Source organism: Polypterus senegalus, chromosome 7 (genome assembly GCF_016835505.1).
Source record: "Polypterus senegalus isolate Bchr_013 chromosome 7, ASM1683550v1, whole genome shotgun sequence".
Taxonomy (NCBI): domain Eukaryota; kingdom Metazoa; phylum Chordata; class Cladistia; order Polypteriformes; family Polypteridae; genus Polypterus; species Polypterus senegalus.
The window spans coordinates 189,716,140-189,732,067 of record NC_053160.1 but is presented as its reverse complement, the minus strand read 5'-3'; the positions used below and the strand labels follow the sequence as shown (position 1 = coordinate 189,732,067).

Here is a 15,928-nt window from a genome sequence, read left to right as displayed (position 1 = left end):
TTCCCTGCAGGTTAAAGGGCCTACATGCAGGGCTGGGTGCAGATTAACGTCATACCCAGGATGGAGCAATTGTAGGTTAAGGGCCTTGCTCAAGGGCCTAACAGAGTAGAGTCACTTTTGGCATTTCATAGGATTCAAACCGGCAGCCTTCCGATTGCCAGTGCAGATCCCTAGCCTCAGAGCATCACTAAAAATAATAACAAAGAACTTCACAAGTGGATGAGGAGCTTTCTGGTCTGGTTTTAAGAACAGCAGAAAAACGGTGTTTGAAGTGAATGTGCCCTTGGGGAGTTCCTGAACCTGAAAAGGACTCTAAAAGGAGGCGAAAGTGACTGTCAGGATTCATTTCCTCTAGACTAGAATAGAATATTGAATTTATAGGATATTGAGGGACAGAATCTGTTGCTGCATTTTTAACCGATTAGCAACTTCAAACTGGCCTGAAGTGAGCTTGTGATTATGTGCTGCATCCTCAATACTGCAAAGTTAAATTCTAACTCCGCTCTGTAATGGACAACATGGGTTATGAAATTGAATATGTGTAGCACTTTTGGGCAAAGAGAAAAAAAAACACACCCAAAAAAGCTGACTCCTTCAAAAGAGGCGATTGTTGAAATTTGTAATCTACTAAACTCACACAGTAAAGGAAGGGGAAGACCCTACTGCAAGTCCAAATATGTAGTGTTTGCTCTTGGGTTCTAAAACTCTGATACATTAAAGAGGCTGCTCATCATATTGAGATGTACAGGTGAGGGTCAGAGGTGACTGCAGTCCCGACAAGTGCACATATTGCTGAAAAGGCGACCTGACACCTCCTGCTGTCTTCACAGATGGCGCTCCAATGGCTGGCTACACCAAACACAAAATCAGGAAGCTGGTGAAACAACTGAAACTGCTTCCACACCCAACGCTTTACTTTGGGCTCCTCTTTTAGAGGCGGATTTTCTCAAAAGTGGCATAGCGAGGGTTACAGTTATAGTTAAATTAGATATGGGATTAACTTCCGGAAGTCTTGATTCAACTTATTGTCTTGGCAGAATCCGCCTGCAGTTTCATTGATGAAAGGTTTATGAAATGCAAACAAATGATGAAACAAACAGTGGTGAGGTATTACAATGTCTTGATTTTTCATTATACCCTACAGTGTTTGCTCAAATCTATAATTCCTGGCATCAGCAAGACACCAAGTGTACTTTTTAGTCTAGGGAGGCAGAAATGAAAGAATACTTTGGGACTCGCTTCAGAGCTAGAAATGGAATACAGTGTCTGTTTCTGAAGAATTAAATCTTGTCTTTGGTCTTTGCAGAATGGCCTTTCACCCCTTCACATGGCAGCTCAGGGAGACCACGTTGAATGCGTCAAGCACCTGCTCCAGCACAAAGCTCCCGTTGATGATGTCACATTGGACTACCTGACTGCCCTTCATGTTGCTGCTCACTGTGGCCACTACAGAGTCACCAAGCTGCTTCTGGATAAGAGAGCCAATCCCAACGCTCGAGCTCTGGTTTGTCTCTCATTAACATTGCATAAAAGATTACACCTTAAGAAACACCAAAGGTCGGGTAAAACATTACTGGTTTAGGTCTAAAGTGTACACACATGCCAGCCAAACTGTTTACATTTACCATTGAAATAAAGCGAGAGCCAGAATATAAAATACATAGCGAGCTGTGCCTCTAAACAGAATGTCTGGATAGCAAAGTTCTTAACCTGCACTTGATTTTAGTCGTGTGCATAATATATTATTGTAAGTGTGCAGTAGTCAGTAGGGTGGGCTGCAGTGGTGCATTTTTGAAGGTGAAGCAGACTTGAAATGGAACAGCTTATGAAAACAAAATTGGGATGCAGCCCGCAGAACGGTGAAATTGAAAAGTCAGCCTGAACGTAAAAAAGTGAAAGGGTCCGAAAGTTTCTGAAGGCTCTGAATATAATCTATAATTATATAATAATAATAATTTATTACATTTATATAGCGCTTTTCAAGGCACTCAAAGCGCTTTTACATACAAGGGGGTCTCCTCAACCACCACCAGTGTGCAGCATCCACCTGGATGATGCGACGGCAGCCATAGTGCGCCAGAACGCCCACCACACACCAGCTTACTGGTGGAGAGGAGACAGAGTGATGAAGCCAATCAGTGTATGGGGATGATTAGGAGGCCATGACGGTCAGAGGCCAATGGGCAAATCTGGCCAGGATGCCGGGGTAACACCCCTACTCTTTCCGAAAGACATCCTGGGATTTTTAATGACCACAGAGAGTCAGGACCTTGGTTTAACGTCTCATCCGAAAGACGGTGCTTTTACAGTATAGCGTCCCCATCACTATACTGGGGCATTAGGACCCACACAGACCACAGGGTGAGCACCCCCTGCTGGCCTCACTAACACCTCTTCCAGCAGCAACCTAGTTTTTCCCCAGAAGGTCTCCCATTCAGGTACTGACCAGGCTCAACCCTGCTTAGCTTCAGTGGGCAACCAGTCTAGGGCTACAGGGTGATATGGCTGCTGACATAGTATATAGTGTTGTACTTGTGAACCTTCTATTAAACTCTTAGTACTATTTGAGGATGGCTTTGATGTATATGAGAGCTATGAGTACATTTCTCAAATATCAGAAAAATTAAAGACATTGGTTTTGGAGAGACACTTGTACTTTTGGAAATCTGAATTAGGGAATCACATTGTACTCCAAATTAAAGATAAGCTGTGATTGGTCAAGCAATTCCTGCACCACCATAAATGAATGTAACTAAAAAGATTAAAATCCCACAACATTTCCATCATCCAACATAGCCAAGCAAGATGAGTGAAGAGAGCAACCGTCGTGCATAGCAATAAGTTTAGTTCTTACGTGTAAGAACGTGTACTCTGAACAAATTTTGATACATTTTTCTTGTGAGTGTAAGGCGATTCTAACCTTTCTCCTGTTTTGGGCAGACCTTGGATATCCTTAAGCAACAGCTTAATTGGATCACTCCTGTAACTGTAGAAAGATGGTTTGTTTCCACATTTTAGAGGGTCTTCATTTGTCATCCAAGTGACTTTTTCTTGTTCCCTAGAATGGTTTTACGCCTTTGCACATCGCCTGTAAGAAAAACAGGGTCAAGGTCATGGAGCTACTGGTGAAGTATGGGGCGTCCATCCAAGCCATAACAGAGGTAACATGCATAACTAAAGATGATATCTAGTGCCAATATGATGTGCTTTTCTAAATGGAGAAAAGTTGGTGGATACCCGACACCTACCTCAGCTTGTTGGGCATCCCATTTTAAAACTATGGGCAATACTATGAAGTTTCCCAGATGTGTAATTATAACAGTCTCCACTCTTCTTTCTACAAGATTTTGGAGGGTATCTTGGAATTTGTGCCCATTCAGCCCAAAGAGCATTTGTGAGGTCAGGTACTGATGTTGGATGAGAAGATCTGACTTGAATTCAATGTTCCAATTCATCCCAAAGGTGTTCATGTTGAGGTAATGGCTCTGTGCAGGCCACTAGGGTTCATCTGTCATTATGGTCCTTGATCTTTGCACAGCAGCAGAGTCATGCTAGAAAGGAAAAAGGGCTTTCACAATTTTTTTCTAAAATGTCTTTGGATGCTGTAGCATGAACAGAACCCTTTACTGGAACCAAGAGACTTAGCCCAAACACTGCTATTATCCCTCCGCTACCAAACTTCTCAGTAGGCACTGTGCATTTTGGAAGGAAGCGCTCTCTTGGCTTCCACCACACCCAGGTTGGTCCATCAGACTGCCAGATAATGAAGTGTGATTTTTCACTCCAGAGAAAATGTGTCAGCTGCTTCAGAGTCCAGTAGGTTGTGTGTTTTTCACCACTCCAGCAACTGCTTGGCCCTTTTGCTGCACAGCCATGGAAACCCATTTCACAAGCACCCAACGTACGGTTCTAGTGCTGATGTTGCTTCCAGAGGCAGTTTGAGTCTCAATTGTGAGGGATGCCACAAAACAATAGGTCATTTTTATGAACTTCAAGACTTGGCGGCCCTGCCCTCTGCAGTTTTGCAGTCTGCCACTTCTTGGCTGAGATGTTGTTGCTTCTTGATGCTTTTACTTCACAACAAAGGCACTTGCTTACAGCAGAGATCCAGCAGAGCAGAAATTTCAAGTACTGACATGTGGCAGAGGTGACATCCTATGACAGTGCCACCTTTTAAGTCGCTCAGCTCTTCAGTTTCGACCCATTCTGCCATGTTGAAGTGATGCACTTGTTAATGATGAAACATCTGAACTCAGTCATTTGAAGGGGTGTCCACATACTTTTGTCCATTTAGTGAATATCAGATGAAAGGACTGGCAGAGATGAAATGTGTTAAATTAGACTTGATAAATATGAAAGTCGCTGTATTTGATAAATAATAATGAAAGGGGTCATGAAAGAGAGAGAAGGTTTTGATAATACCAATCATATAATGAAGTCATTAACTAACCTGTCAAGAAGCTGTGTTTGGTGGAGTAACATGGTGACTCTTTGTTTTTCAGTCTGGCCTAACACCAATACATGTGGCTGCCTTTATGGGCCACCTGAACATTGTCCTGCTGCTGTTGCAGAATGGGGCATCTCCAGATGTCACCAACATTGTGAGTATTGCATTATTTAAGCAACTGACATGTTGTACCATTTAATGGCTACACAATTCATTTACCTGGGTATCTCTTCAAGGGGGTCTAAACTTTAATTTTCTGGAAGACATTTACCATTTTAGAGCCTTTAAGCTGTAACTCTGGGGCACATGATTGCGCACTTGTGCCCAATGACAGTATAAAAAGGAGAGTCCGAGCAGAACAAGGGAGAACATAATGGTGGGAAGGTCAATTGGTACAGAAACCTTAAGGCAAAATTCAGGAGTGCAAGTAAGCATGGAGACATGGATTACAGTCAGGCTCATATAAGGGAGGGTAGTTTATGGTGCTTTTGCGGGTGTGCCATTCTACATTTTGCCAAGAAGGTTCAGTTTTGGTCTCATTTGACTACAGGAACTTATGCTCTTGTGTATCTTTAGAATGTTTAAGGTTCCTTTTAGCAAAGCTTGGCCTTTGACCCAGGCTCCATTATGCGACCAGCTGCACTGCCAATTCAGTATTACTATCTGACCATGGTTCATTGAGACGTAATGTCTGATTGCTATTTGTTTGGTATAGCATGTGTTGCAGATATATACAGTATGTGATATTCGTTTATTAAAAATTTGATGGTGTATTTATTGCCCTTTTTCTTTTAACCATACTTTGTATAATGATTTGTGTCTGCTCTGCCTATTTAACCCAAGTATTCTTTGTTACTTTTGAACCAGTGGGATTAGCATTGTACCATCTCAAAAGCCAGTGAACTAAAACCATTTCAGTTTTCTGTGACTTTGGGGACTTTTCAATGACTTTAAAGATTCCATTCTTTTAATTCCATTTTAACTGCATTAAGATTTTTCCAAACCAAATCTTAGCTGACATGGAGTAGAAATCTCTCCATAAGACTGTCACTTAACATTTGGCGACTCCAAGTATACTGCTGCTTGTTTCAGACAATATTGAATAAAGGTTTCCTTTGTCATTTTAATTATGAAATATCATTTAATTGAGGCTAACAGTTCATTAAATACTGATATTTGTTGACTTGCATCAAATCAAGATATTACTTCAGAGGTGTGTGATGGTCCAGGTTTGATCCACGCTTACCTTGTTGCTTCCTGGAGCCTCCTCAGCCTGAAATTGTTTATAGTCATAGACGGAGATGAGCCAGGCAAATGAGGACACATGTAGGGCAAGGGGTAAGTGCAAAAGAGTTGAGCACTTTTATTAAAATTCAAACAAAACATCAAAGTGCAAATAGTGCAGTGCATCATCCATAATAAAATAATAATCCATAAAAAAATACAGTGTCCATGTGGAGGTTAAAATGCAATAAATAAATCCATAAAAATTGGGGTTTAAATATCAGAAAACTGTTCTTTAAAAGCGCACAAGCCCCGGTGCCTCTTTCTAAAAGCCAATGTCTCCCTGGCTTACCCTCTTTGGATCCAGCAGCATGAGGAGACATCTATCAACAGGTACAGCCAACCTTCAAAATCCGGGCTTGTGTCCCAGCTAATGTCTGAGGTGCCCGGCAGGGCGCCGCTCTGAGCCTCTCTTTTCCAACTCCTGCTGCCACCCGTCTGCATTATGTGGGAGCCCAATTGAGCAATGGGTCACTGAAGCTACCTGAAGATGTTCAGCCGGAGTGACCCTCTTCATCCCCTTTAAGCACCTGCCATATGCTCCTTCTCAGGCTCTTTACACGGTGCAGCACCCTTACTTTTCATTATTCTGCTGTCTCCGTCATTCCTTCCTTCTTTCTTTCCATCCTCTTAAACCTCCATCTCTCTTTCTGTCTCATGTGTTTCTACATCCCTCTTTTTTCTCTACCATACGGGCTCCTTTATTACCGCCTAGTCAGGTGCACTTTGAGATGTGAATTCATCACCTGACTGATCCACCCACATTCGCACGTGAGTGTGCAGTCAGCCAAGCGCTGCAATCAATCCCAGAGTACTGCCGTCATGCGTCCAGCTGCACCCGTTCTGAGCCTGCATGGTTCTGGGACTCGATTATTTATTTACAAACCTGTTCTGTGCTATGGGCCACTGATCACGAGGTGCACGTTGGAATATTACTGTTTATTCGGTTTGTCATGCTCGCATACACAGCTTCTGGTCATCATGAGGACTCTTCATAGTTGAACATTATGTATATCATTTCTTTATTCTTATTTGGCTTAAGAAGTATCACCAGAATTGTTTTTGTTTGACTTTGTAATAATATGAACATTTTGCACATTTCAGCCTGACAGTTTGATTTTCTTGTACCCACAGCGTGGCGAGACTGCCCTACACATGGCCGCACGTGCTGGCCAAGTGGAAGTTGTTCGCTGCCTCTTAAGAAATGGAGCCCTTGTAGATGCCAGAGCTCGGGTGAGTTGCCTTTACTGTCCTTAAGAAAATAAATACTGGATACACAGAAGGGTACAAATGTTATGGGGGGAGGGGAAATACTGGATACACAGAAGGGGTACATGGTGGGCCTGCCAAGTAGGGTTTGTAAATACGTTATTGCCAGAGCAATATCAGATGCATGGAATTTCATTTGATTAAGCTCACCCTGCAGATAAGACATTCATGCAAACATAGGTGGCATGTTCTCCCTACGTCAGTGTTCCGAGTTTCTGACATATCAACATCACTCAGGTTACTAGGAGCCTTTCAAATGTCCTCCAGTCAGTGTGTGTGAACAGGCACCTCATCTAGTAATTATGGAAGAGGCAAGTTCTGAAAATTAATAGAAAGGTGACGATTATGTAGTGGTACTGCCTCGCACCTCATTTGAACTGGTTTTGATCTCCAGCTAAGCCACTGTCTCTGTGAAATTTACAGTTTCTCTATGTACTTCATGTGTTAGTGTTAGTCCCCCCCTCCAGGGACTCTGGCCTTCTCTCTTGTTCCAGAGATGAGGTATATTTTAGGTTAAATGCAGTGAGTGATCATGGATATGCCTGTTGATATGCTGGAGTTCCATACAGAACATAAGAAAACTGACTGACAAATGATAGGAGGCCATTCAGTTCCTTAAGCTCACTTTTTTAGCTGATAGCTGAGCTGTACCGATATCTCATCCAGGTCCATCCTTAAAGATTGTCAAAGTTTCTGCTTCAACTACATGTTCTAGGAGTTTGTTCTAGATTCCCTCAACGCTTTGTTTAAAGAAGAGCTCCCTGGCCACTTCATTTCCAAGGGGCACATTCCTGCCTTTTATCTGATGCTGCTGAAATAGTTTACTACTTCCTTTAAGATGTTGTGTTGACAAATGTTTGGTTAATAGACGGGTAGATGAAAGGCACTATGTTATTGATAGATAGATAGATAGATAGATAGATAGATAGATAGATAGATAGATAGATAGATAGATAGATAGATAGATAGATAGATAGATAGATGTGAAAGGCAGTATATTATCGATAGATAAATAGATAGACCCTTTTGTGCCAAGGGGGAAATTTGGCTTTTTACAGAAGTTCTGTAGATACATAAATAAATAAAGATATATATACACACAGACTATGGTCTGAACACACAACAGGGTGACTAAAAAGAAAGAAAATTAAAAAGAAAGAAAAACTTTACATTCCCTGTCTCAGGGAGGCACTCTACAGGCATATTGCCATTGATATAAAGGAGCCCCTCTGTCGTGTTTCTTGCCACACTTCTGTTAAATAATTAGTTGCCTAAAAGTCCTCAGTGTTGGTGTGTCAGAGAGAGGATGTGCAGCTTTGTTCATAATGGCACTCAAGTGATGTTTTCCTTCTGTCCTTTGCTAGATGTCCACCAGGGGCCAGTTTGGAAAGAGAATCATGTATTATGACTTTAAAGTTAAGGGTTATGTAATATGGATTTACCCTTCATTATGCGGTGATATATGAATGTAAATAATAGGTAATTAAGAAGCATTCTTCTGAGTGTGCTGTCTCATTTTTCCGCTTCACATGTTACATAGGCTTGTAGTGGAAAACTTGGCTTCAGATAAGGGAATGATGGCTGACTGATTGCTTTACAGTCTGTATGACTGGAGGTTGAATCTCATCTGGATTGCTGTCAGTGTAGAGTTTGCATATTCTTGCGTATCCATTGTGATTTTTTTCCCAGGGACACTGTTTTCCTCTTGTATTTCTAAAATAGGCACCTTAGGGTGGATCAAACCCATTGGAAATCATTCTTAAAAACTGTCCAGTATGTGTTCACCTTTTTAAATCTTAAGTAAGGAAGGCTTTGAATAGATACCTTCATGGATCAGTCACGCTAAAGCCAAAGAGATTACATTTCCATCATTTTGATTTTATTTCAGGAGGATCAAACACCTCTCCACATTGCTTCACGACTTGGCAAAACTGAAATTGTTCAGTTGCTGCTGCAGCACATGGCACACCCGGACGCAGCCACCACCAACGGATATACTCCATTACACATCTCTGCCAGAGAGGGACAGGTGGACGTGGCCTCTGTTCTGCTAGAGGCTGGGGCTTCACACTCCTTGGCAACTAAGGCAAGTCTGTTTTTTCTTAAAGTGGTTCTCAACTTCACTCCATCTAAATCGGTACATTGCCCCTGGCCAGTGAGGGTCTGTAGTATCTCCAGTATCATCAGACCCATCCCTTGTATCAGTCATTCTTGGTGGCTGACTTTCCTCAGCAGTTCTTTACTCAACAGACATCCCACTAAAGTGTAATTCAAGTATTAACAAGATAGCACTGTGATGTAGTGGTTAGCCCCAAAGTCCTGGGTTCAGCTTCCAGTTCGATCACTCTGTCAACATTAGTCAGGTGTGCATGCGCCTTCTATGCCTGAGGGGCTTCTCTTTGGGATTTGAGTTTCTCTCATATCCCAAATAGATGCAGATTAACCTGACCATTGACTCTCTGTATTATTGGCTATGGTGGCGTATAAGAAGACGCCCTGTGATGAACCGGAGTCCTTTCCAGAGTTAATTTCTGTCTTGTGCGTGGATTGGTTCCAGCTCCACAGGACCCTGTAATGAGCTAAGCAATTTTAGAAAATGAATGAATTGATAAAGCAAAGATAAGAAGCCCAACATAAGCAATAAGAAACCTGATTTTTCTCAGATACCCAGTGAAGGAAAAGTATTATATAACAATTTTAAAATGTTAACAGAAAGGATTCACTCCTCTGCATGTTGCTGCAAAGTATGGAAGTCTCGATGTGGCCAAACTTCTCCTGCAACGCCGTGCTCCTCCTGACTCTTCAGGCAAGGTAAGCAAAGCAAGCAACTTTATTCTTTCTCTTCCTAGTCTTTGTAAGTCACCTTTACGTATTGCCCAGTGCATGTCTTTTAAAATGCTACAATTGTAAAGGCAGTTAAGTCTTAACTGATGTCCATGCAGATCTCTCTGTATGGTGCTTTAGTAACCACTACCTAGTTGTCCAAAAAAGTATTTTCCTTATTCAGTGTTGCATATCTGAAGTATTGCGATTCTGCCCTTGGGGTCGAGGTCCAGCCTTCTTTATGTCAGGTGCCACCACTCCATGCACAAACTCTTTGACTTTGTCTTGATGTCTTCTCTTCCACCTGTAGATGGGAGCATCTATCACAAATTGTCGCATTTATTTTGTGGACATTTTAAAGGTCAAACCATCTCCATTATATCACTTTACATTCCTACACAGTATTAACACGAATACAGACATACGGGTTGCACGAAAAGTGTGAAGCAGGCCCATTTGCCAGAGAAAATATGTTAAAGAGCCATTGGGCTGTTTGAGTTTAAACTAGCACTATTTACAGCATATTATACTATTTGCGATAAAATAAAATACTTACCACTCCTATAAAAAACATATTCACCTTCTTGGAAGTTTTCACATTTTCTTGTTATACAACATTGAATCACAGTGGATTTTATTTGGCTTTTCTGATTGTTAATTAAATAAATACACTTTTTGATGTGCTATAAATTAATTACACCTATAAAACCATCAAGTATTTGCCCTGTTTGATGTAATACAACTAAATTTTCATTGGTGTAGCCAACTGGTTTTAGAAGTCACATAATTAGTTCAATGGAGACCACCTGTCTGGCGTTTCGGCTGATTGTAGTATAAATGCACCTGACTGTATGTGGAGGGGCCTACTTGTGGCGAGTCAGTATGGTGGCCTAACCTACACAATGAAGACAAAAGAACACTCGGGCCACTCCATAAAAAGCACAAGTCAGGGGATTGATGGAAGAAGATATTTAAGTCACAGAATGGCCAGTTAAATCAGTTATTAAGTAATAGGAATCATACGGAGTTGCTAGAGAAGGTTGTCTACAAAAATGAAGTAGACAAGTGAGAGAGGACACCGAGAGACCTCTGAGGACTCTGAAGCAGTTACAGTGGGTGAGATTGAAGAGACTCTGCAGACAGCAGCTGTCCCAGGGTGCTTCACCAGTCACAGATGTATAGGCGAGTGACAAAAAGAAAACTATTATTTAAAAAAAAAAAAAAAATATCCTGTGACATCTTGACTTGAGTTTACCAAGAGGTACATGGAGGACTCTGAAGAAGGTTCTGGGGTCAGGTGAGACCAGAATCGAGCCTTCTGACCGTCAGACTAAACTCCATGGTTTTGCTGCACATTAACAAAAACGCAACTGGGAAACATCACGCCGTGTGAGTGCTTCACTGCAGCAGGCCCAGGAAGGCTTGTGAGCGTAAAATGTATAGTGCAAAATATGAGGAAAATCTAAAGGAAATCCTGATGAAGTCTGCAAGAAACCTACGCCTTGAGTGAAGATTGGTTTTCTAGCAAGACGACAAGTCTGAGCATAAAGCCAAAGCTACACAGGAATGGCTTCTAAACAGCAATGTGACTGTCCTGGAGTGGCAGATTCAGAGACCAAATCTCAATCCAGTTGAGAATTTGTGGCTCAGCATGAAAAAGTCTGTTCCTGTTCATGATACCTGACAGAGTCGGAGAAGTTTTGCAAAGAAAAAGAAGAAATATGAAAAATTGTCAGAGCTGGTGGAGAGAGACCTGTGCACACACACACTGAAGGCTGTCATGGCTGCCATCTACTATATACAGACTTGAATTGCATCATCAGTTACTTTGTATTTTAAATTGTAATTAGTTTAGACTACTTTGCAAAGGTCTGCTTTCACTTTGACATTAGAAAGGTTTTGTTTGTCTATCAGTGTCTAGTAAGGAAAAATAAATCCTCTGGGATTCAATTTGGTATAAAAATAAAATGTGAAAACTTCTTTAGAGAATAAACATCACAAATACATTTTATAGGCACTGTATCTTGCCTAACAATAATGTATTAACCAGAAGATAAGAACAGTATTACTTTTTGGCTGCACTTTACTACTTAGTAAGATACTTCAGAACAGATCATCCACCTGAAGCTGTCATGGCGGAGGTCACAGCATCCAGACTTCTCAAGAAGGCACATGGAGTCTTAGGGAGGCAGCAGAATCGGGCTTAATTGTGTGATTCATACATGGACTCAATTCAAGTGAAATGAGCATGCAATGATGAACAAACCGTACTTTTATCACAATTCTTATCTCCCAACACATTTCGTCTCTGTCATCTGACTCTCCAACGTTCTATTCCCAGCTTTCCTGCCCTCCTGGTACCACAATATTTCCCAGTTCACTGGGCGTAGCAACTTTCTCATACATCACATATGCTTGACAGGGCCTAATCCTACCTAGCACTGGTCCGGTGGTTGCCACCAATATTGACGACTTCAAGTTCACATTTCTTGTCTTGAAGAGAGGAATTCACACTCCCCACCCTTCAGTGCCCACATGACCTTTAGCTTATAATATATTGGTGGCTTTTAGCTTATTCAGATCCATAAAAAGATAAACAGGCCTAAGCATTTCCATTTTAAACCTTACAGTGCTTGTGCTTAATTAAATATAATACTTATTTCTTTATGTGCTCTTGATTCGTTTTGAATACATATTAATCAATAGTAAGATAAATATATCCCTCTGTAAAGCTAAGTGTGCTCTGCCCGGCCAGTACTTGGATGGGAGACCATCTAGGAAAAGCTTGGGTTGCTGCTGGAAGAGGTGTCGGTGAGGCCAGCAGGAGGCGCGCGTACCCTGTGGTCTGAATGTGGATTCCATTGCCGCAGTACAGTGACGGGGACACATTGCAATAAAAATGGCACCATCCTTCAGATGAGATGTAAAAGCAAGTTCCTGAAGAGTAGGGTATATCTCATGTCCTGGCTAAATTGCCCTCCACTGCGCGGTCATTCTGCCCTAATCATCCCCTGGCTATCTCTCTTACCACTTCACCACCTAGTGCCTCATGTGTGGTGAAGCAGAGAGCATTTTGGTGCAAAAATGACTGCCATCTCGTCATCCAGGTGGATGCTACACATTAATGGCTCCCCACTCACTGAAGCACTTTGAGTAGTGAGAAAAGCGCTATATAAATGTAAAGGATTGTTATTTATGTTGTCTCTTAATTTGTTTAGTATTGTTGCTGGATCAAATAAATCATTGTAATAAAATGTGTATGTGGATTATTCGTAATTTCCTACATGCAGTTAAAGGGTCACTATTCTTTTCCATTGAGGTTATGTTGGAAGCAAAAATGGTGGTAAGCATTTTTTTTTTCATTTTCCATTGAAGTAAGCTTTCTTTTTTCTGTACTTTTGTCTTATCTTTGCAATCTTTACAATTAATGTCAATAACATCATCGATAACTGCTCTTTTTCCTGAGTCATTTTTAAACCAAAGGCTGCAGTTCGAGTCTCTGTATAATCTCTTAACACTCTTCGAATAAACACGTCTGTCTTGTAGCAAAACTGCTCTTTTTGTGCTATCAGCCTGAGCCAACTAATGCTGATTAATGCTTTAACATGTAAACCATCTCTACAGAACGGCCTCACCCCACTCCATGTTGCTGCACACTATGATAACCAGAAGGTGGCACTGTTGCTGCTGGACAAGGGGTCTTCACCCCACTCCACAGCTAAGGTGAGCAATCCAATTGAAATCAGTCTGAGCATGTGCACGATTGTACCTTGTACCGGGCTAGAGTCACCGACAGGGAGGGTCACTTTACTGGGACAGACCCCAACTTGCTGTACATGACCGTGACAGGTGATAAATGGATACAGAAAAAAAGCCTCTGTAGCTTTTTATGCATTGTGTGGTAAGCAGGGATGTCACGATACCTGAATTTTGGTACTCAATACCAATACCAGTGAAATTTCACGATACTTGATACCTATTCAATACCAGCAAAAAAAACTTCCAATTCAATGCGTTTTTATTAAAAGTACCTCCTCCATTATTCAAGTAATAGTGTATAAAATATAGAAATGATAATAAAAAGAGCAGCTTTAAAATAGTGGTATATCCGTCAAGAACTTATATCGTTTAAGTAAACTGGTATAATCATTTATAAATATCAAAATACAATACAGGGTTTCAGTTAAACATGTGGATTCCCCTAGTGCAACAACAAATGGGGGTATCAGCATATTCATTAAGTCTCACACCATTCTCTGATGCTTTTACTCTGGTAACTGAAAAATACGACTTTTAGTCATCTACTGTATGATTAAACATTAAGGTCTGTGTGTCCAGTCCCTCCGAGCAACCTGATTGGTTAGTTTGGCATTGGTATGATTGGTTAGTTTCACTTTGGTGACGCAATCAAAGAAGGAAATGTGAGTGTGAGCCACACATGGAGGAGGAAAGGAGTAGGAAAGGAGAGAGTCGCCTTCAAAGATGGGAAATGTTACCCAGAGCGGAGGGGAGCAGGACGTCTCGAAAGTAAGCAGGCATTACGAGAATGTGCTCGAAGGAGACATTCGGACATACACAAATACAGAGCAAAGGCTCTGAAGGTACACGTAGGGCACGATATAACAAATACATTAAACTGATTTAAGTACCTGTCTTTGAAAGGTAATGCGTCTAGTTACTAAATTAAAATGCAAACATTATCCTGCGACCCTCACAGTAATAAATGGAGGATGGGTCGATGAGATCAAAGTATTCTATCTCTACTACTGAATTAGTAAATTCCGAGAGAATTCAGGAAGTTTTCATTTAAACAAGCTCTTTATACTTGATAATTGTAACAAAATGCTTATAAAGTCTGGTTAGTCAGAGAATCTGTCAGGTTTTAGCATCAGTTATTATATGACTTACTGTATATTTGCATCATTAGTTGCTGGAAATACTTTACTGAATAGTCACATTTAATAGACAAGCCAAATTGATTCAAACTTCAAATATCACAAACCCCTGGTGCCTAATTTTCCAAATCTCTCCCTCCTTTTTATAAATTTGTCCCAACTTTTAAGGCTTCCCGTCTGCTTTACTTTACTCTGTTATTTCAGAGCTTTTGTTAAGCGGCTCTTGTTGTGCTGTGTTGAAGGGGTTTTTCATGAGTGATCACACTTTGCTTGTTTACAAATCCAAAATTAGACAAATAACTGGAGTTCTACTATAGTACTGTATGTGTAGTCTGATAATCATAACTGAGAGGCAGCATTACGTTTGGCGACATACCGTTCACATCTATGATATACAGTATGATCACCACGTCTGTCACACGGTGGTGGTGTAGTGGTTAAGGCTTTGGACTTCAAATCCCTCAACTGTTACTCCGGGACTCTGAGCAGGTTGCTTGACCTCCCTGTGCCCCAATTGGAAAACCGAAAGTAATGTAACCAATTGTATAGTAAATGTTGTAAGTCACCTTGGATAAAGGTGTCAGCCAAATAAGTAAATATAAATAATGTAAATCAATTTTGTGGGTTATATTCTTGAACATTTGTATGCCTTCAAAAAACAAACAATGACACATATTTGGCCACAAAGTTTTGGCAGTCCTGGTAGCTGCTTCTTTGTGATTACGTGTTTATTACCGCATTTGTTTTTTAATAGTGAGATGTGCTTTGAAACACTAAATACATTTTATTTTGGTATTAACGATCCACGCTGCTCATTCAATTACTGGTGCAGACAAACCAAATAACCATTTCATTTGAAAATTGCTTTGATTTTACTTGCACCTGTTGTTAGCGCTGCCAGAGGGGAGTTTCCTCCCACAGTCCTATACCTGTTACTGTGGATGTGTTCAAGATCTCCCTCAACCCAAAAGTGTATACGCCGGTTAGAAAACGGAAGGATCCTTGGACAGACACCCGTGCTCATTACAGTTATTACAGTCGGACTGCATAGAGCACTGCCATCACTTCGTCTCCCTTTTGTGACACAACAAAGTAATCGATCACAACTCCCATCTGATTGGTCACAGCGATGCACTCTTGAAGCACACAAATCTGTTTCTAAGCAAACTCCATAATGGGTTCAAACCAAAAACCTGCATATGTGTGTTTT

At 41.1% G+C, this 15,928-nt stretch overlaps 1 protein-coding gene across 22 annotated transcripts in view; it reads left to right on the top strand.

The window, feature by feature from the left end:
- Positions 1-15,928, top strand: part of LOC120533089 (ankyrin-2-like) — a 299,192-nt gene that overhangs the window by 149,478 nt on the left and 133,786 nt on the right. For 14 of the 22 annotated variants that reach the window (XM_039759764.1, XM_039759759.1, XM_039759765.1 and 11 more), the window contains 7 exons: positions 1,307-1,504; positions 3,063-3,161; positions 4,503-4,601; positions 6,866-6,964; positions 8,889-9,086; positions 9,713-9,811; positions 13,448-13,546. In XM_039759764.1, coding sequence (XP_039615698.1) covers positions 1,307-1,504; positions 3,063-3,161; positions 4,503-4,601; positions 6,866-6,964; positions 8,889-9,086; positions 9,713-9,811; positions 13,448-13,546 — 891 coding nt within the window. Of the gene's footprint in view, positions 1-1,306; positions 1,505-3,062; positions 3,162-4,502; positions 4,602-6,865; positions 6,965-8,888; positions 9,087-9,712; positions 9,812-13,142; positions 13,167-13,447; positions 13,547-15,928 lie in introns of all 22 variants that reach the window. The other 8 variants (XM_039759757.1, XM_039759758.1, XM_039759768.1 and 5 more) reach the window with 2 other exon arrangements.